Here is a 21,258-nt window from a genome sequence, read left to right as displayed (position 1 = left end):
TGTGTGTAAAAGTATTTCTCAATAAATATTGATTAGTGATTTTTATCACTGTGTTGATTAACTAGCAATTTCCATTAACTGTTGTTGTTAGTTAGTTGCCATGGAGTCGATTCTGACTCCTGGCAATCCATGTGTGCAGAGTAAAACTTACTCCATAGGGTTTTCAAGGCTGTGATCTTTCTGAAGCAGATTGCCAGGCCTGTCTTCCAAGGCACCTCTGGTGTGTTCGAACTGACAACCTTTCAGCTAGTAGTCGCGTGCTTAACCATTTGTAACCCACAGACTCCTTCCCCTAACAGTGTATTTAAATACAGTTTAAGGTTGCCTGAATGCCTCTTATTAAGCCTTTCTGGCGTTCAGGACTACTGTTTGTTGACAACTTAGTAAAGGCGGGGCAAGAAAAATGTGGCATTGTCTTTTTAAAATTAAAGGAAGGTTATGATTTGAGCACGAGACAGGAAAGACAGTCTCAGAGACACTGCAAGCGTCTCCGCTCTCAGGTGTAGGTGTGAAGGCTAAACGAGGCATTGTTCACACGAATGGTGTTTTGGAATGCTCACTTACACTTGGAGGCCAAGGGGACCTCTCTATCTTTGAGTGCTTTCAGCAGTAGTTCCCCATTCTCCAGGGAGGGGGACTGAGAACAGGCTGCGAGGAAGTAAGTGCAGGATAGAGCTTCTACTCAGTCTGTTGCAGTAAATACGACTGGTTTTTTGGGGGAGTACCAAGAGCCCCAACTGAAATTTTTCAAAGAATCCCCTCTAGCCCACAACTGTCTTCTAGAAGTGTGGCTTCCCAAGCTCAGGAAGGCTGGGGGGCACTGTGCTATTTGGCATGAGAATTTTAAGTTAGTGATTTATTTGACATTCCTGCTAGCGCTAACCAGGTAGTTTCAACTCCTAGGAAATCCATATTGCTTCTCATTACTAGTCAAAGGGGCTAAACATACTAGTGGACTAGAACGAACCCTGGCTTATATGCAGCCCAGATTGCTACCTGGGGGCACCTGCAATCTCAGGTAGCTCTCCGTGGTTAAACCAGGTGACTGGATCTAAACTCTTTTAACTAATGACCTGGTTCCATAGCCTCCTTCCTAAGAAGTGTGTAAAGGACAGGCCACAGGGGAGAGAGAATTAACACAAGTTTGGATATGGGGGACTCCGAGGAGTGTGCATTTTAAGATCACAACGGTCTTCATGAATTATGCTTTTTGCTTTTAACTCTCACTTAGCATCCCAACTCAGGGAGATTTGGGGAGTAGAGATGGAAAGGGGGTGGAAAGGAGATGGGAGATTGGCTTGTATAGAAACTGGTGAGAAGAGTCTAGAAGGAATTACAGTTGACAACCAGATGCCTAGCAATTAGAATAATTGGGGAGGGGAGGGGGGCGGGGGCACCTTAAGAGAAAGGCTCAGCCTAAGGCTGCCTAAATCGGCAAGGATTTCATTTTACTTGGATCCACAATCAACACCCATGGAAGCAGCAGTCAAGAAATCAAACAATGCATTACACTGGGCAAATGTGCTACAAAAGACCTCTTTCAAGTGTTGAAAAGCAAAGATTCACTTTGAGGATTAAGGTGCACCTGACCCAAGCCACGGTATTTTCAATCACCTCATGAGCATTCGAGAGCTGGGCAACAAATCAGGAAGCCCTGAGAAGAACTGATGTTAAAAAAAAAAAAAAAAAAAAAAAAAGATGCATTTGAATTATGGTGTTGGTAAAGAATACCGAATATACCATGGACTGCCAGAAAATGAACAAATCTGCTTGGAAGTATAGCCAGAATGCTCCTGAGAAGTGAGGATGGTACTTTGGACATATTATCAGGAGGGATCAGCACCTGGAGAAGGGCATCATGCTTGATAGAGGGTCAGCAAAAAAGAGGAAGACCCTCAAAGAGATAGATTGACACAGTAGCTACAACAATGGCCTCAAACATAGCAACGATTGTGACGATGCCACAGGACTGGGCAGTGTTTCCTTCTGTTCTACATAGGGTCGCTGAGTCAGAATTGACTTCACAGCACCTAACAACAAGAGTTAACAAGGCAGCCTATGCCAGCTGCTAAAATGACTGACTGTAAACTAATTCTGCTCTTGGACGTACCCCTTTCAAATTATAGAGTAATTCTCTCATTAATGATCATCAAGATGGCACAGATTACCATTAAGAAGGCGTCTTTCTTACGAGTATTTCTTGGGATGTTAGAATACCAAGATTCCTAAACCATCCTTGGTGGCTATGAACTGATTTGAAGAGATCAGTGCTTTGTTTTATTCCTCAGCATGATGAACTCCGGCACTGAAAATATTTTCCATACTGAGCCTTCCACCAAAAGCAGAAAGGAGGTAACACAAATACCCAGCCGTTTACGCTCTCATAACTCAGCATGTTGGGAACTACTTTTTTCTTGGGCCCACTGTGCCCTACAGCCCGGGAGAGCTTAATCCCCTGTATAGTCATGATTTTGCGCACGAACATACCCAAAACAAGGGCCAAAACGTTGCCCACTGTACAATAGAGACCTGTCTTTCCCTACAGCGGTCCCTCAGACTCAGCAGCGAGCCCTCTAGGAGAAGGGCTGGGCGAAGCTTCGGCCAGCCCGCTGGTTTCCTTTGACCTTAGTTATGACTGGGAGTGTCGTTGTTAATTGTGAAGCTCGCCTCAAGGTGGAAAATAGCATTGGTTTCCCCTGCCACCACAGAGAAGGCAAGTTCTTCGGCTAGGCGATGGCGACGAGACGACCAGTGTCTAGCCACCCAGAGAGCTGCTAGGAGGCCGCCTACAGGTGCAATCCCGGCACTGCGGCCCTGGGAGAGTCCGGGCCGGCGCTGGGAGGGTGGGCCGGCAAGCCCACCGGCATCTCTGCCTGCTCCTCCCAGAGCCCAAGCCAGGGCCCCTGCGGGCCGCCGCCCTCTCCTCCCGGTTTCCCCGCGGCTCTACCCCTGCGCGGTTTGGAAAGGAAGCTGGGAGCCCTCCGAGGCTCCGCAGACTCGGGTTGAGAGGGGGTGGGGCGGGCTGAGGCTTCCCCTCGAATCTGCGGCAAGCCTGGCTCCGGGAAAGTTTTGCAAAGTTCCCAGCAGCGCCGGCCCAGGTCGCCTCCGCGAGGCGAGCAGACGGCGGCAAGCGGGCCAGCCTCGCCGCCGCCTCTGCCGCTCCTGCCGCCAACAGAGCGCTCTGGGCGGCTCGTTCGCTCGCGGGAAGCGGGCCGGGCTCCCGGCGGGCAGGCCCTCCTCCTGGGGCAAAAGCCGCAGCTGACGCAGGCGGGTCGGAAGGCGGAAGAGGCCCCGCTCCGACCGCTCGGGCAGCGCCGCGGCGCCTACACCTGGGGCCCCGACGGGCGGGCGGAGGCGCCGGGCTCGGGGCGCCCGAGGGGTGGCCACTTGACCCTTCCAAGGTTTTCCCCGCACTCTCTCCTGGGCCGCCACTCCTCAGTCACGCCTGGCCCAGAACTCCTGAGGGCGAGGGTCTGCGCAGAGACCCCCGACGTCTATACCGCCCCGTGCGTCCCAGAGCTACTTCCAAGTTCCTCCCCGCACTCCCCCATCCCGGGCCCCTCCTCTCCATCACCAGGGGAGGGAAGGGGCGTTTCCTGGATAGGCCCACCCCCTTATGAATATTAATAAGTGCGCATGCGCCCTACCCGTAGCGCTGGGTAGAGGTGGCCAGCCCGGGCCGCGGCTCCCAGACGGGCTCTGTGGGTCCTTCTCTGAGAGCCGGGCGGGCGCGCGTCATTGTGTTACCTGCGGCCGATCCGCGAGCTGGGCTCGGGTTTTTTTTTTTTTCTCCCTTCCCTCCCCCTTTCCAAGCAGCTAATCTGAAAGGAATAAAAGGCTGCGCATAATCATAATAATAAAAGAAGGGGAGCGCGAGAGAGGGAAAGAAAGCCGGGAGGTGGAAGAGGAGGGGGAGCGCCTCAAAGAAGCGATCAGAATAATAAAAGGAGGCCGGGCTCTTTGCCTTCTGGAACCGGCCGCTCTTGAAAGGGCTTTTGAAAAGTGGTGTTGTTTTCCAGTCGTGCATGCTCCAATCGGCGGAGTATATTAGAGCCGGAACGCGGCGGCCGCAGGGGCAGCGGCGACGGCAGCACCGGCGGGAGCACCAGCGCGAGCAGCAGCGGCGGCGTCCCGAGTGCCCGCGGCGCGCGGCGCAGCGATGCGGTCCTCACGGACGCGCGGCCGGCCTGGGCGCCCTCTGAGCCTCCTGCTCGCCCTGCTCTGCGCCCTGCGAGCCAAGGTAGGAGCCCACCGGGCTTCCCTCTCCTTTTTCTCGCGGGGTCCTGCACGCCTGCGGTTGAGCGCGGCGCCCGGCTTACGGGCCCGGCCCCTGCGCCCCAGCGGCTGCACCTGGGCTGGGCACGTCTGCTCTCGCTTCGGGCGCCCGGAGCCTCCTAAGCGTGGCCCCTCCAGGCTAGGCTGGGGACGCGTCCGTTCTGCTCTTGTCCCCCGCGGTCAGTCGTCGGATTTTTTCCGCACTCGTGCATTTTATGCCCCGGAATCACGTTGAGCCCTTGAACTCCGTTTTGAAAAATTACTTTCACTTGGTGCGGAGGGCTCGTCGGGGCGGGTGGGGAGGGATTCGCCATCTCCACCCTCGCAGAAAACAACTTTTGCCTTCGCTGACCTCCCTCCCTCCCTCGCCGGCAGGTGTGCGGGGCCTCCGGCCAGTTCGAGTTGGAAATCCTGTCCATGCAGAACGTGAACGGGGAGCTGCAGAACGGGAACTGCTGCAGCGGTGCCCGAAGCCCGGGGGACCGCAAGTGTACCCGCGACGAGTGTGACACGTACTTCAAAGTGTGCCTCAAGGAATACCAGTCTCGCGTCACTGCTGGGGGACCCTGCAGCTTCGGCTCGGGGTCCACGCCTGTCATCGGAGGCAACACCTTCAACCTAAAGGCTAGTCGCGGCAACGACCGCAATCGCATCGTGCTGCCTTTCAGTTTCGCCTGGCCGGTGAGTTACGGACGCAGGGAGGGAGGCCCGGCCGAGGCTCGCCCCACGCCCGACCGAGCCCTGCTTTCCCCTGTGAGGAGCATTTAAAGGGCCTTGGCTGGAAATTCGGCGCTAACTGGGGAAGTCTTTGGGAGTAGGGAGTTAGGGAACCGAGGCTCTATAGTTAAACCTCGGCAGACCGGACGGGGCGGGCCCCATCCCCGCGGCTCTTTGCTAAGCGCGCAAAAAGTGCAGACCTCAGATGGGGTTGCGCGGCAAAACGCCCAGTAAGGCCGGTTTAAACTTGCAACTTGAAGGCCCCAGGGTAACCCCTGAGCCAGGAGGTCGTTATGCGTGGTCTCTTTGCTTAACTAGTTAAACCTGGTGCGCGGTGGAAGGAGACGACGACCAGTTTTGGCCTTCTAACGCTGTCTAAATTGGCACCCACCCCTTTTCCGTGAGCCACTGGGAGGGCGGGTGTGTCCTTCCTGGAGGGGCTTGGGGGGAGCCCGTTTCCCCGCTTCTCCCCGGGAGTTTTTCATGCGTGCGGGGGCGAGCTCGGGCCTCGGCCCACGGGTCTCGGCGGCTGCAGCGGGGGAGGGGGTCTACGAGCCCTTGCAGGGGCTGTAGGTTCGAGAGCCCCCGCCCCCTGCCGGCCCCTTCCTGCCCCTGCGCGGTGCAGCCCTTCTGGCCTCACTTCCAGCGGTTCCTGGGCTCTGGAACAGCTGTGTTTGCAAACTTCCCCGGGAAGGGCGGGGGTGCGCCCTTGTCGGGCCGGCGCGCCCGGCCCCCGCAGGCCTTCGGGGGCGTGCCAAGGTTGGGAAGGGGCGGTGCACTGGAGGCAAGGCTGGCGGGTGCAAGTGCATAGACCCTCATCCCCTTCCTCCACCCCCAGAGCTGCTTGAGGCCTGGGCCCAGCTGGACTACCCCTTAGCAAAGCCCTTGCAACATCCCAAAATGGGTGGAAGGAAGATGGGTGTGATTGCAGAAAGGGAGGAAAGGGAAATGTTGGGGGTGCCCTGTGCCCAGCTGCTGCTGTCCAGGAGGCGTGACTCATTGCCAGAACTGGGGCTCAGCCCAGCATGGCCTGAGAGGGTGTGTGTGGGGGGTGGGTGGCTCGGGCTGCAGAGGAATGCTCTCGCCACGTGCTCTAATAGGGTGCATGCACTCTGCTGCCTCCTACCCGTGGGCTCAGGCTGTGATTCTTAGCTCCTAGAGGGAGGGGAGAGTGTCCAGCTAGGTCTGCTGAAACTTGGGGTGGTTCCAAAGGCCCACATTCATAGGAATTGGCATTGTAGTGTCCTCTGCTGTGTGTGAGATAAGACAGTAATCAAAAATAGTCCATTAAATGGGAAAGGGGCCTATAAAAAGCCTGGGGTGTGCTGAGCTCCCTGCGATTGGAGGGCTGCTGCAGTTGTGGGATTTAATTTTTACAAAGAGTGTTTATCTTGTTTGTTCACCTCTTTAGCTAAAAGTTCTCCCTAAAAGAGGATTGCCAGTTTCAAATCTGTCTGAGCCCGTGTGCAGTGGGAGTACTGACGGCCCTTAAATGTGTGTGTTTGGAGTTCAGGGAGAAGGGGCCCTGCAGGTGGTTCCACCATCCAGAGGATCAGTCCAGAGCCCCTCACTTTTCACAAGACCATAAAAGGAATCTTATTAATGATGGGGAAAAGCAGCAGGCCTGGCTGAGGTTCATTTTGGAGGGAAGGGTCAGAGGATGGCATGCAGGAAAACAGGGAGCCTGGCTCCCTAGGCTGGCTCGGGCCAAGTGACCTAGATGGTGTGTCTGTCCCCTTTTGACACTTGGCAGAGAGGCTCCGGAGGGGAAGGAATGGAAGCAGCGTGGAAGGGCAGGGGAAGCATTTGATTTGCTGGTGTTCTTCTGTGGTTTCAGGCCCCACGGGTCACCGACCATGAAACAGACTGTCGGCTTTTCTAGAATGGGAGACACCGGGAGTGTGGTTCTTTTGAAGTTGGGCCAGATGTGTGTGTATCACTCATAAACAGGTCTCCACCCTGCCTCCCCAGAAAAGCCCTCCTTGAAACATAAGCTTCACTTCCCAAGAAAAAATTGGATGTTTAGGTGTAACAGTATTGTTTTAGTTTATTTTCCTGAGTGTGGTTGGGAAAACACCACAGTATGTAACTTTCAAGAATGATTCCCAGGTGAATGTAAACTTAAGTGAAAGTACCCAGGTAGCTGAACAAGGATTGAAGTAGATAGTATAGCTTCATTCAGTTTGGCAATTAAATATTAAATAAGTATGTCTTATAATAATTAATTTCTTCAAGTAATAAGGTCTGAACTTGATACAGAATTCAAGAGGTAAAAAGAAGTATATATGGTTTAAAAAAAAAAAAAAAAAATCTCCTAACCAAATTGGACTCCCAGCCACCTAAGGTCCCAGCCTCAGGGTAGCCACAGTTACTGGTCTGCATGGGTCAGAAGGACTGTAGTGCAGGGTAAGTCAGTTTAGAAGGTTGGGTACTTCGTGTCTTTGTTCAGAATTATGACCTAGATCAAACAACTGTTCCATGATCTGGAGAGGAAGAGGAGGAAACAATCTGGTCAGAAATGAAACGCAATCCATATTGCAGTGTCAACATGTGAAGCTCTGTAGAGGTGGGCCTGGCCGTTGTTTCTTATCTGATGGCGCCAACCGGGTATCCATTGCCCCAGCCCCGGTCTTGTGGTGGTTTTTATCATTGCTTCTGCTCCTACCAGTGCTATTTGTTCGTGGGAGCTTGGCTGGAAGCAATTGGCCTGATTTAAGGTGCTCAAATTGGGGGATCAAGTGATAAGAACATCACTGTGCGAGGTAATTGGGCTCAGTGAGAAATGATTTGAGAATAACAGTTTATAAATCACTGAAATGGTTAAGTTGGCACCTCCTAAAATTAGAGCCAAGTCCTAGTAGTGCCTGCTTATTAAAAACGCATTAGCATAATTAATACTACCCAGCCCCAAAAGCTTTTAGGAACCCTGGAACTCTGGTTAGCTGTACTGACATTGCTGGCCCTAGAGTGAAAACAATTTCTTCAAACTTTGTGGGATACAGTTGTCATGCCTAGTCTCTCAGCCTCATAGTTAAATACCACTGCCCCTGTGAAAAGGCTGGCTGAGATTAATTTTTTAGAAAAATCCTGTGAAATGTGACTCTTGCATACGAGACGTTTGTCAGCTTTGACCCCTTTTGCACTTATGCCCTGAGTGACCCAATTGCCAGAGACTGGGGTAAATCAGATGCCACAGTGTTTGTCTGAGAATGACTAAGTAATTGACAAGTCCTGGCCTTGATGTCATTTGCTGTCTTTCCCAGCCTCTGAGCCCTCCTAGATGTGGTGTGGACTCATGGAGGGTGGAGGGATGGGCTTCTCACTTGAGCTGGCCCTTTTCTGCCACCAGCATTTGAGACCCATGTTGCCAGCATGTGTACAAACACATAACACACGTGTGCATACACGCTCAGAGCAAGGGACTTTTCTGTGGGTGGAGAAAATACCCTTTGCCCTAAGAAACCTACCTCAGACTAAAGCAATGGAATGACGTGTCTGCATTGTAAAACGGGGCTTGGAGGAAAGTGGAGCCCTGCTTATTTTGCAAGGGCTGTACGAAGTATCTGCAGAATGGCTGCTCCCCAAATGGGATCCCTATTTAAGGTACTCAGTTTCTAATATTTTTTCTCTTGCAGGTGTAACCTTCTCTGTGTTTTCTTCCTCCTTGTTGTCTTGTTTCTTAGCAACTTATTCAAACCTCCAGTACTTATGTGAGTTTGCAGCCCACCAACTCCACACCCATAATTCCATGGGGACTTAAAACATTTTTAGAAAACAGTGGAAGCTTTTGGTGGGGAGGCTGCTGGGGGAGTTGGATGGGTAAGGAAGAGAGGCAGCAGCTTTTAGGCATGGAACCCTCCAGAAGACTCACGATCTGAATGCTGCCTAAAAGATTTAAGCCAAATAGTAGTGCCTTGGGGACCTTTTGGACAGAAGGCATATGGAAAATTTAGCGTGTAGAAAAAAGTTATTCACAAAAACGGAGCCAAGGCAACAAGGAGCCTTCATATTCCTGATCTGAAAACAGGAATGCACACAGGGGCCTTGGCCGAATTCACAGGCAGCATTGGCCATTGTGGAACTTGGTTCCAATTGCTAGGCTTTCAAGATTAGTTACGAGGTAAGAATGCATAATCTCTGGATGTACATACAGTTAGTATGGTAATCCGTAAAGGCAAATAATCCTGCAAATTCCCCCTTGATAAACTTCTAGATGCATGTTTGCCCCCTCCCCACACCCCCAAGGTTAGGTCTTGAGTTTGGAGCTGCTGAGAGAGGTGACGCTTCATTTACTTGGTTCCAGCTTTTAAAAATGAAAGAAACGTTAGAGCCAAACAAACTATAACCCTTTTCCCCCAATTTAGGAGGGTGTTTAGGATGCATAGAAAGCAATGATTCTTGCCTTTTCCAGAATGGCGACGGAGGCAGGGAGGGTTCTGGGTTCAGAAATGACCTACCTATATCTTGGTGCATAGGACCAAGTGACTGTGTTGTGGCTCCCTTGCTGGTTTCTGATCACTGTGTGGACCACAGCAGCCCTGTGGCCCTTGTGTTTATGGTCTCGATGACATTCATCACTGGGGTAGTGTGTGTGCAGGAAAGAAATTCCGCACGGTGGCTCTCAGTGGTTCAGAGTGGTACATAAATAGTCAAATACTCAGAGTCCTCTACCAGCTCAGCCCAGTTTTCGTGCACTTTTGGTAAATAAGTAGAAAGGCTTCTTGTTCAGGCTTGCTCTGTGTGAACTGGACTGTTGTGCTTGGCTGGCTTCTTGGTATTCTATCTATTAACCTCGCCACCCTTTTGTAACTGGTGCATTTAATTATCAGTTGGATGCTTTTCAAACAGGTAAGGGTAATGATGGGAATGGGGTGGGGGCATTTCATTGAGAGCCTCAACTCTGCATCTGAGCTCTGGGGCCGCTTGGTGAGTCTTTGAGGTGGGCTTTCATGAGAAAATCACCCTTTGTAACCAGATCGGACTCTATTGAAATGTCAAGCCCTGCAGACTGAATTGCTTTCTATGACTAAAGTCGCCTTAGCTTGGATGCTATAGAGTAGTTGTCCCTTCTTCATACCTCACCTTACCACATAGCCATATGATACGTGAATTCTGTGCGTGAGTATTCCCACACGTGAAATCTCTGGAGACTTTTCTGTTTAATAAGTTTTGTGATTGGAATATGTTATGCTCTGGCCACCCAGACGTGGGCAGGACAATAGCGTGGCCGAATTGACTGAAATGAGGATTACAGAGAATAATGGGGCCTCTCCAAAAATAATGCTAATATGGGGCAAGCAACAGGAAGCCACAGTTGAGTCAGCAGAGTGCAGGCCCCAGACAAACCCGGGGGTGACTGCCTTCACAATGACCACGCTGGCACACCAGGCATTCCCAGGATGTGCGTTACACTGGCGGGCCCGCGCCATCGCCGCGCGGCCTGGAGTTTTGGACGCCGCACGCGTGCCGTTTGGATGGCGGTTTGTTTGTGTCCGTCAGCTTGGCAGGAGGGGAGGCAGCCGCTTCTCAGGACTTGGTTTGGCTGCCACTGTTGCCAGGAAAAGGAAGCTCCTAGCTGCCAACACAATTACCTTTGTTTCTTACATCCCCTCTTCTTAATGTGGCAATTAAGTGCTTACCACTCTGCCTGGTGCCAAGGTAACCACTGTCAAGTGGAACGGGGCGCAGAACACAATCCTGGCACAGCTGAGCGCGGGAAGGGCGGAGGTGCTGGGGGCCGGCCTTGGCTTTGATGCCAGGACACTCCTCTAGGCAAAATTCTGTGGAAATCCTCCCCAAAGGTAACTCTGACAGAAGCTGACCATTCCTCTTTATTGCCACAGGGGAGTGGGAACCAACCCTTGAGTTGACAGATGCCCTCGGGCCTGTAGCTGGAACTGAGAAGGAGCAGAAATGATTCACTCTGCAAACCTAAACTAAAAATATGTTAACTACCTATCCTTCCTAGGAGGCCCTGGGGGGTGCAAGCAGTTAAGTGCTGGGCTGCTAACTTGCAAAGCTGGAGCTTTGAATCCATCCACAGGTACTTCAGAAGAAAAACCAAAAACCCGTTGCTGTCGGAGTCAATTTCTACTCATAGTGACCCTAACAGGCAGAGTAGAACTGCTCCCTAGGGTTTCCAAGGAGCGGCTGGTGGATTCGAACTACTGACCTTTTGGTTAGGAGCCAAATGCTTAACCACTGGGCCAACCAGGGCTCCGAAAAAACCAACCCACTGATTTCCAGCTCAGCTAAAGCTGCTAACCAAAAGGTCGGCAATTCCAATCCACCAGCTGCTCCTTGGAAAACCTATGGGACAGTTCTTCTCTGTCTCATGGGGTAACTATGAGTCGGAAGAAAGGCCCAGTGAACTACTTCCGAAAAAATCAGCCATTGAAAACCCTATGGAACACAGTTCCACTCTGACACATATGGGGTCACTGTGAGTTGGAATCCACTGGACGGGCAACTGTTATTTTTTTATTGTTGTCGTTTTTACATATCCATCCTACTTTGTCACTAGGTTGTTCTGAAAAATTTTAAGGAAAACGAATGCCACATGACCTCATAGACTCTATACGGGTTTTCTTTTCATAGTTTGAAACTAGGAAAAACTCAGGTATTTGTTGTTTTTGTTTTGTTTTTTGGATGAGATTGCTAAATTCAAACATCCCCCCCCCCATCATCTTGCCTGGCACCCCTTTCCAACCTCCCTCTGGGACTCGGCCTCTGCTGAGGGTCAGATTTTCAATGGCTAATTGGGTGTGACATGATCATAGTGGATTACTGATTTGCGGCCTGGTACCCTGCTTTGATGGCGTAAGGTGTGCGTGATCTGGGATTTCAGTGTCTGAATGTATATCCAGGGATGTACAAAGGTCAAGTATGGGCCTGGGAAAAATTAGAGTTCCCTAGCAACTAATAATCATTGTTGAATTATCTTGATTGTTGATCTGTAGTGTGGGGATGGAGTGGGAGGGTAGGAGCACCTTCTAATAGGAGCCTTGCAGGGAATCCTGTTCTCTGAAGGCTCGGCAGGAGTAATCCTCCTACCCTAGGAGGCGTGTCCCAGAGCCATAATTTATCCTCTGAAGCTCGGGAGAGAGAAATGAAAAATGCACTACTATCAAGTTGATTCCAACTCATATCGACCCTACAGGACAGAGTAGAACTGCCTCAGAGGGTTTCGAAGGCTGTAATCTTTACGGAAGCTGACTCCCACATCTTTCTCTCGCAGAGCAGCTGGTGGGTTCGAACTGCCAACCTTTTGGTTATCAGCCAAGCGCTTTAACGGGAGACAGAAAGTCTAGGCTTTTGTGGGGCTTTTTGCTGATGCTGCAGCCCCCTGCCTTCACCCTGTCTCCACCTCTGAGAGAATCTAGGTGACTAGAGCTGTGTGTGTCTGGCTTTTTACCCTCAAGGTGGGGTGGTGTTGGTGAGTACCTTCAAAGGTCTGCCCAGTTCTGGGGAGGATGAGCCTGGTGGACGACTTGGCTTCCCAAGTTCTTGGGAAAGATCTGTGGATGTCTTCCCCCTTGAGTGTTAACCAGAGTTACTGCTGGCATGCCAGCTCAGCTCTGCCTTCCCTGACGGGGGTGGGGGGGTTTGTGGGGATTATGTGTTTAACGCTTGTGCAAGTCTGTCAAAACTCTTGATATCAATGCATTTAATCAGAGGATTAATTACAATAATATTGTTGAAGTGCAGGACGTGGGTCTCCACGTTACCAGCAAATGAAGGGCTTAAATTATACTAAATCAGCCCCCCATCTGCCCTCCTTCTGACTTGTCTCTCGTCGCAAATCAGTCGAGAAATATTATTTCTTGCTGCTCTTTGGGAAGAGTCCTGTAATTTGTAGGAAGTCCTAGGAAACATAAAGGGGCTGTAAATAAGGTGTAACTTTCGCTAATAAAATATTAACGAGGGCAACAATGAACTTAGTCCGATGGCCACTGCCAGGAGAGAGCTGGGTACGTGCCCCGGCCTGCCCGGTTGTGCTTGCTTTTCTGAGCATTTTCCCACAGTTATCAGTGAACGAAATGGAATCCTCTTCTGCTTTGAGTATGAAACATATTTCGGCTGAATTCCAAGGCACAGTCTATACAAGGTATTTTTATATTCCAAGACAACTTGCTGTGTCGCAGTAAGGGCAGTGAACTTGCTCTGAGCTGTGAATGAAGTTCCTTTTTTTTTTGCCTTCACCTTATAGGTACCCCTTCTTTCGGTGGCAGCATATTTCTGGCAACGGGGTATTTATTTAATCAACAGGCGCTCTTCCCAATATATTGGTCGTTGACAGTGGCAAAGCAAGGATGCGTAAAAGGATTCATGGTCCTTTTTTCCCCCGTGGCCGCCTAGATAGCAGAAAGTTTAGCCTTGGCAACCCCATGGGGGCAGTTCTCCTCTGTTCTGTAGGGTTGCTATGAATTGGAATGGACTCAACTAGAGGGCAGTGGGTTTGGTTTTGTTGGTTGGTGTTCTGGGAGACTGACCTGATTTTAAATTACAAATGAAGATTTGAGTAAAAGTGGGAATTTGCTAATGGCTTGGATTTGGGCGAGAGGTAGAATTCTGTGATAAGACTGGAAAGATAAGAGAGGCCTTCAGTATAAAAGCTGGCATCTCGCCAGTATCCAGGGAATTTGTTTAGTTAGTGGGCTCTGATTATTCCTGGAATGTTAGATCTTATGGACAGATAAGTTCATCAATAAATATAATCCTGGGGTGTGCTGTTATTTCACCTTTTGTTCTTCCCTGAGCCTATCCTGAGCCTATCCTTCGCTCCCCCTCTTCCACACAAGTTAGGTTGCCTTCTTTGTCTTACAGAGTCTCTTTGCACCTACCCCCCCTCCTGCTTCCTAGAGTTACCTGATACTTGTGGGAGCGGTGATGGTCTCTCACAGACAGGGCTTTCAAAGGGGTTCTGAAAAGGAAAAGGGGGCCTCCCTGGGGACAGCTCCACCGAGGCCCAAAAGTGTAATCTTAGCAATACTCAGTCCTCCCTACTGGATGGGGACACCCCCTTCCCCCACCTGGTACAAATACCTGGTCAACTTAGAATAAATTCTTTTATGTGTTTTTCTTAAGTGCTAGAGTTGGGGTCTGGAAAGTTCTGGAACACTCTATGCTAAGTGTCCACATAGGAGGTGGCATTTCCTGGTTAAGACTCTGAGCTGCCCTGACTGGTGACAGCAGTGGGCCCCTCCCAGGTGAAACCTGGAGGGCAGGGGATACTTAAGAGGTGAAGGGAGTTGGTCTGGATTTAAACACCCTAGATCTCAACTCAATGGCAAATATAATTTTAATTTTGGTTTTATGTTTCTGTTTGGCTTGGGGGGTGTGCGGGGAGGCCAAGAAAGTGTGACGTTTGAGAGGTGATCCCTATTTTTGAGTGACTATGCTTATCTGTTTTGCAGAGGTCCTACACTTTGCTTGTGGAGGCATGGGACTCCAGCAATGACACCGTTCGTAAGTATTACTTCAGTGGGCTTCTCTCTGAACGCGCGTGGAACCGCATGGCTTGGCTGACAGTACTTGTCAGAGCTGGAGCTGTCTCTTCCATACTTAGAGGAACCGTCCCTTGCTGTCAGCCCCCCTCCCCCAAGTGGTCTCTGTTCCTTACCTCCCCTAGAATGTTAGCATGGAATATTAAGTGGCCAGCACAGACTCCCAGCTAACTGGGTCCCAGAATATGGGACCGAGATTATCTTTGGGATAGAGATCTTAATGGTTTTACAACTTTCAAACCTTGTAGACTGCTAAAGGATCAAAGTGGTGACTTTTTAAAAGTCCATTTAAACTTTAAGTGAGCGTTTAATCTCTCATCAGAAAGATAAAGCCCTTAAAGGTGGTGCTGGGCTCTAAAGACACCTTGAATTTCACTTAGCGGGCAGGCGAGCTCCGGGCTCAGCAGGTTTCCCACACTGCACAAGACTTCCATTGACGCTGAGTTCCAAAGCTTCACAGCCATTACTTGCCTCCTCTCTGAAAGATAACTCTGTTTGCAGCCCAGCTTGCTTTTCAGAACTGCTAGGGGTGGCTTTGGTGGGAGTGCACAGGATATGCGTTGAAATGGCCACAGTCTGGCTTATAAGGTAGTCCTGCTATTTAATTGGAACTTAAAAACATTTTCCCTCTTGAGCCAAAACTATGAGTTCCCTTTTTGCCAGCAAGGCCTGTGTGGTTGTCATGAGAAAACTTGATCCAAGCTGAGATGTCGTGGTCTCTGTGTGTGGGGAAGGCTCGACCCACCTTTTTGTCTTTGCCTTCCGATCCTCTCTGCACATCTTGTTCTTTTTCCTTCTCCACCTTCCTCACCTTTCCTCTGTGTTTACACCACTAACTGTCTTTTCCTGCTCTTCTCACTTTGTGTTTTTACCAACCGAATCTGAGAGTGGTGAGTTCCTGTGGTGGGCACGGTGAGGGTGGACCGATTTGGGGCCGTGGCTGCCCATTGGGCCATTGCTGCCATGGGACCGCTGAACTATTGCCGAGCCCTGGTGGGCCAGAGTCTCCCAGGCCATTCATTGGTCACTGCTCTTGCTTTGGCATCTTGAGTCCAGATCTGTGGCCATCATCCCTGCCTGGGAGGAACTGTGACAGTCCAGGCTCTGAGCCTCCCTCCCCAGGGGCGTCCCTGTCCCGCTGTGGTGTGTGGAGGGAAGTGGTAGAGGGATGTGCCAGCCTTGGTTGCAACTGGTGCCAGCCAGGGTTAGAGACACCTGTTAGTTCTCCCCTCCCTCCCTCCGCTGGACAAACATTGGTCATGTATGTCACTGTGACCTAGCACAGTGGGAACTGAGTGTTAGGAAGATGGGGGCAGTGGAGGAGAAATCGGCTCTTTGCCATTCTGCTGGTGCGGGCGTGGTTTTCTCCTTTCTTTCCCTTTTAGATGTTAAAACAATCCATCTTTGGCCTGGACACACTTAAGGGTGATCCTGGCTCTGGTGGAGCCCTGGGGGGACACTGTTGGGGAAGTGGTGGGGGCCCCTTGTTCTGCACTGCCTCTCCTGGGGCTCCCGTAGCCCACAGGTCAGGTAGCAGGTAGCTTGCCCCTGGGAAGCAAAGACTGCCTGGAAGGCAGGACTGGGAGCCTGGGGCCCATGCAGAGATATCCACGAAATCAAAATCAAACTCATTGCTGTCAAGTTGATTCCAGCTCATAGCGACCCTATAGAACAGAGTAGAACTGCCGCGTGGGGTTTTCAAGGCTATAATCTTTATGAAAGCAGACTGCCTCATCTTTCTCTCGTAGAGTGACTGGTTGCTTCAAACCACCAACCTTTTGATTAGCAGCTGAGTGTTTAACCACTGCACCACCAGGGCTCCGAAGCTGCCCATGGTTATCTACATTTTGGGACTCTGGAGCCCTGGTGGCAGAGAGGTTAAGCAATCGGCTGCTAATTGAAAGGTCGTGGTTCAAACCCACCAGATGTGACAGTCTGCGTTTGTAAAGATTATAGCCTTGCAAACCCTATGGGACAGTTCTACTCTGTAAGGAGCCCTGGTGGCGCAGTGGTTAAGTGCTCAGCTGCTAACCAAAGGGTTGGCAGTTTGAAACCATCAGCCCCTCCGTGGGAGAAAGATGTAGCAGTCTGTTTCAATAAAGATTTACAGTCTTGGAAACCCTGTGGGGCAGTTCTTCTCTGTCCTATAGGGTCACTATGAGTCGGAATTGACTCAATGGCAATGGGTTTGGTTTGGTTTGCGGGAGGGGCATCTTACCTCTTGCTGGGGGGAGTAACTGAATCACTGGAAGGGACAAAGAAGACTATGAGGGTAGGAATAAAGTGCTTCTAGACCTCTGCTTAGGAAGAGAGGTTGATGCCAAGTCAAGTAATACCCGTTGTGGGTAATTACAACTCACTTGTTGAACCTAGATGAAGAGGCATTGTGGATTTGCTAGGAGTGGTTTGTCCACTTTCCTATTTCTTCTGAAGTACCTCAGATTCACCACATCCAAAATTGAACTTGGGATTCCCGTTTCCTCTCCGAGAGCACTCGCCTTCCCAGGGTCCTTTCTAGGTGGTTGGCATCAACAGTAGAACACCACAGTGCTGTAAGTCAGAAATCTGGAAGGCACCCTGTGTACCTCCCTCTCTCTTAGCATCCATATCTAATCCATCTCCATGTTCTGAAAATCTTATCTCCAACTCTCCACTCAAGTGTGCTTCTTCCCACTGTCTTCCCTACCACCACCTTGGTCCAAGTCGCCATCCACCCATGCCTGGACCCTTACAGTAGCCATCTAACTGGTCCACCCGTATCTACCCTGATCCACCTTCAGTGCTTTCTCCATTCTCTGCCAATGTGGTCTTTTCGGTGTATAACATCTGTTTTCACCTTCCCAGCATAAAGGTGACCACCCAGTGACTTTCCATTACTCTTGGGACAGATTTTGTGTGGCCAACAAGGCCTCGCACAGCCCAGCTTTGTCTCCCTGCCAGCTTCATCTTAAACAGCCCACGCTGCTACCAGTGATATCTGTATCCTAGGTAAACCCTAGCAGTCACCTTTCAGTCTTCATATGCATTGTGTTCACTCCTGCCTCAGGACCTTTGGATGTGCTGTTTGTTCTGCATGGAATGTTTTACTTCTTACCCCCTTCAACCTCTGTCCATCCCAGTGGATTTTTCTCCAAGAGGGCAGAAGTTGAGCATGCGTAGGAACCCAAATGGAGTTGGCTGCCCTTTGGGGCGCAAAGGAAGCTGCAAACATCAGCTTTCAGGTGTAAATTAGAGGCAGAACCCTGAGTTTTATGAACTCTCACAAGCAGAGCCTAGTCCAGACGAAGCCCAGAGGCTGTTCATGTATTTCAAGGTATTTTCTGAGGCTGGCCCTGTTGTCAGTCTTCCAAAGTCATTTCTGTTGCATTTCAGGATCTCTGTATGTAAGGTCAAAATTTGTCTTTATCACCTAGAGCAAACGGTTTGGCTTTACTGTGATGATTAATAAATATGTAATCACAGGCATACTTAGGCCAGGTTTTCCTTATAGCTTAACTTTATTGGCTAAGGCTTTTGTCCAGATTTGTTGGTTATGGTGTGGTCTCGGGGCTGTGCTCAGGCTTGCCTCTCAATTACCTCCTCCTTGGGCTGCAAGGCTGTTTTGGGTGCTTGGTGATTGTTCTTCATGCCATTGAAGATTGCAGGGAGGCATGGTAAGACCCTGTGCCAATCACATGGCTGTACTACAAAGTGAACTACCCCAAGTATATATGTGTGATACCAAAACCAAACCAAACCCATTGCCTCTGAGTCATTTTTGACTCATAGCAACCCTGTAGGACAGAGTAGGACTGCCCCATGGGGTTTCCAAGGCTGTAATCATTACGGAAGCAGACTGCCACATCTTTCTTCTGCAGAGTGGCTGGTGGGTTTGAACTGCCAACCTTATGTATATATGCATGTATATGTGTATGTAAATGCATATATGTGTGTGTGTGTGTGTATGTGTATGTCCTAAGCTGGTTATTGTGTGCTGTTGAATCGATTCCAACTCACATTGACCCTATAGGACACAGTAAAAATGCTCCATAGGGTTTCCTAGGGTGTAATCTTTACAGGAGCAAACTGCCAGGTCTTATCTCATGCAGAGCTGCTGGTGGGTTCCAACGTTTCAGTTAGAAGCTGGACACTTAACCATTGTGCCACCAGGCCTCCTTCCCAGGCTGATAGGAACCGTGATTTAGGCAGCTGCTAGAAGCAGGCAGCAAACTGGCTTTCTGTCGCCCAGGTGCCCGAGAGCACGTCAGACACTGACCTCCTTGGCCGTGGTTCAGTTAGGAAAAGTCTGTCATGCAGGTGTGAAGTTACTTACCCAGACCTGCTAGCTCCATTGAAGGAGCCCTGGTGGCGCAGTGATTACAGTACTCATCTGCTAACTCAAAGGTCGGCGATTCCAACCCGCCAGCCGCTCTGCCGGGGAAAGCTGTGACGGTCTGCTTCCGTAAAGATTTACAGCCTTGGAAACCCTGTGGGGCAGTTCTGCTTTGTCCTGTGGGTCCAACTTCTATGAGTTGGAAATGACTCAACGGCAGTGGGTTTTTTTGTTAGCCCCGTTGAGGATGCTGAGACTATCTTTTCACAGCCTTTCCTGGAAATCCATAGAAAGTATGCTGTGACTCCTGAAAATGGCAAGCTGCGTCTTTGGGATTGCCCTGTACTCTTCGGGATTGTTTGTTGTTGATACCTGCCTGCCTGAGGGCCGCTGGCAGCCCTTGAGCCATGGCTGGTGTGTTTAAATAATTCCTTTATTAAGATCTCAAGCGGCATGACGCCTTCCTCGTAACCACGTGGTAATAGCCCACTACACTTCTTAATTGAACCAGCAGAGCAAACAAGCATTTAATGGAGGGACATTTTTGTCATTCTTTGGTCTGTGTTTATTTGCAAAACTTAAGTTAGTAAAAGTGTTATCTGCAAGTGGTTCTGTGCTCACTATGGTGTAAGGCTGCAGGTATGTGGGCTTGTTGAAGGCTTGTCTTGCCCACAGACAGTTAAAGAAACCCAGAGGGCGAGCACTGGGCCGTGGGGAAGTAGACGTGTGTGCATGAAGCCGTCCAGGAGTTCCTCTGAGCCTGGTCACCTACAGGGCTTACAGAGCCACGTGAGTGAGCAGAGGCCTGGGGCCTAGAAAAACGGGTGTGGGTGGGGAAGAATCACAAAGACATAGAAAGTAGGGCCTAAGCTGTCTCTCCAAGGTGGCCTTGAGTTTGACAAAGTGGTGAAGAGTTGGTGCTGGCAGGTTTAAGAAAACAAACACAAAACCAGGCTGCGGTGCTGACTTAGTGTATTGCTGCCTTTTCACGTCCCTCTTCTGAACTCCTGGCACCTGGAGGTTGGAGCTATTTTTGTACCTGTCTCTTCTCTCAGACTAGATTATGGGGGAGCTCGGGGCAGGGACCACTTCTTAACTCCTCTTGAGAGTGGCATGAGCTCTAGGCATTTCTCTTTCTCAGTAGGAGCATAGCTTGGCTCAAAAATAGCTCAAGTCCACCTGTCTCTAAACTGGGGTGAACTCTTTTCCCATCTTCCTCTGGGCAAAGGTGAATTGTTTTAAGTTCATGGTGTTGCTATTTAAACAGCAGTTTAAAAGGTGGTGAAGTTTATGGTTTAAAAAAAAAGCAAAACACAACAACAAAATAAATAAGAAGATTACAATAACTTAATCTACTACCCTGGCTTCTGTAGAAGAGAATAGCTTTGAAGCAGATAAAGCTTTTCTAAGCAAACACACAAAACTCTACAACCAGAAGAGAAAAGATTAACTTTTACATGGAATAATTAAATTTCTTCAAGAGCAGCATTCCATAAAGGGCAACCTTCCATAATATGTAAAGAGCGTTTGCAAAGCAGTATGAATAATAATACAGAAAAGTTGGCAAAGGAGAGAGACAGGTTGCGCTTCACAGGGAACCATTATAGATGGTTTTGTAAACACATGAAAGGCTGCTTAACATCACTCAATTAAATGCTAACTAAAACAAGAGATACCTCTTTACCTATCAGGCAAAGATCGGAAAGTTTGATAAGGCCCAGTGTTTGGCACTGCTATTGGGAAATGTAATTTCCGATGCGGGTGGGAGGACGGATGACAGGGCTGCACTGGTGGGTAGCTTGGGAATGCCTGCATACAGAAGCGGGTTGGTGTGCACATAGTCTGATTCAGCACTTCCACTTCTAGGAAATTTTCCTACTGCTGGAACCACACCCATGGGCGAATATGTTCAAGGATGTTCCTTATGTCTTTGCCTAATAGCAGAAGGCCAAAAGCAACCCAAATGCACGTATTTCAGGAACCGAATAAATAATTTAATAGTAACTTCCAGACAACTACAGTAAAGCCCATGAGAGTTGGAACCTGTGTAAGGCTGAAACCTGTCAGAAAAGGAAAATGCAAATATTTTTCACTAAAATGAGCAATAGAAAAGGGGTAAGACTGCACCCTGTCAAAGGCAGAAAACTTGAGAGACCCAGAAAAACAAGGCAGTTTTGTGGAGTTCTGGCTCCCACGGGTTTCACTGTACCATGCACCCACTGAAAAGGGTAAATAAGTACTAACAGTGGTTGCCTCTGGCGAGGGGGCCGAACGTTTTGTTTTCTGCCCTTTTATCCTGTTTGAATTTTGTACCATGTGCATATGTTATTTTAAAACAGCCAAAATGGTCAGGAAAGGAGGCATTGTGAATGCGATTAAGTTTCTTGCTTTTTTTTTTTTTTTTTTTTTTTTTTCCTCTAGAACCTGACAACATTATTGAAAAGGCTT

General features: G+C 49.7%; 1 protein-coding gene across 1 annotated transcript in view; it reads left to right on the top strand.

Annotated features, from left to right (window-relative positions):
* Positions 1-4,159: 4,159 nt before the first annotated feature.
* Positions 4,160-21,258, top strand: part of JAG1 (jagged canonical Notch ligand 1) — a 37,531-nt gene continuing 20,432 nt past the window's right edge. The window contains exons 1-3 of the mRNA XM_004383059.3: positions 4,160-4,240; positions 4,651-4,956; positions 14,409-14,460. Of these exons, the coding sequence (XP_004383116.1) occupies positions 4,160-4,240; positions 4,651-4,956; positions 14,409-14,460 (439 nt within the window). The remainder of the gene's footprint in view (positions 4,241-4,650; positions 4,957-14,408; positions 14,461-21,258) is intronic.

Source organism: Trichechus manatus, unplaced genomic scaffold (assembly GCF_000243295.1).
Source record: "Trichechus manatus latirostris isolate Lorelei unplaced genomic scaffold, TriManLat1.0 scaffold00104, whole genome shotgun sequence".
NCBI lineage: Eukaryota > Metazoa > Chordata > Mammalia > Sirenia > Trichechidae > Trichechus > Trichechus manatus.
This window is presented reverse-complemented; position numbering and strand designations above follow the sequence as displayed.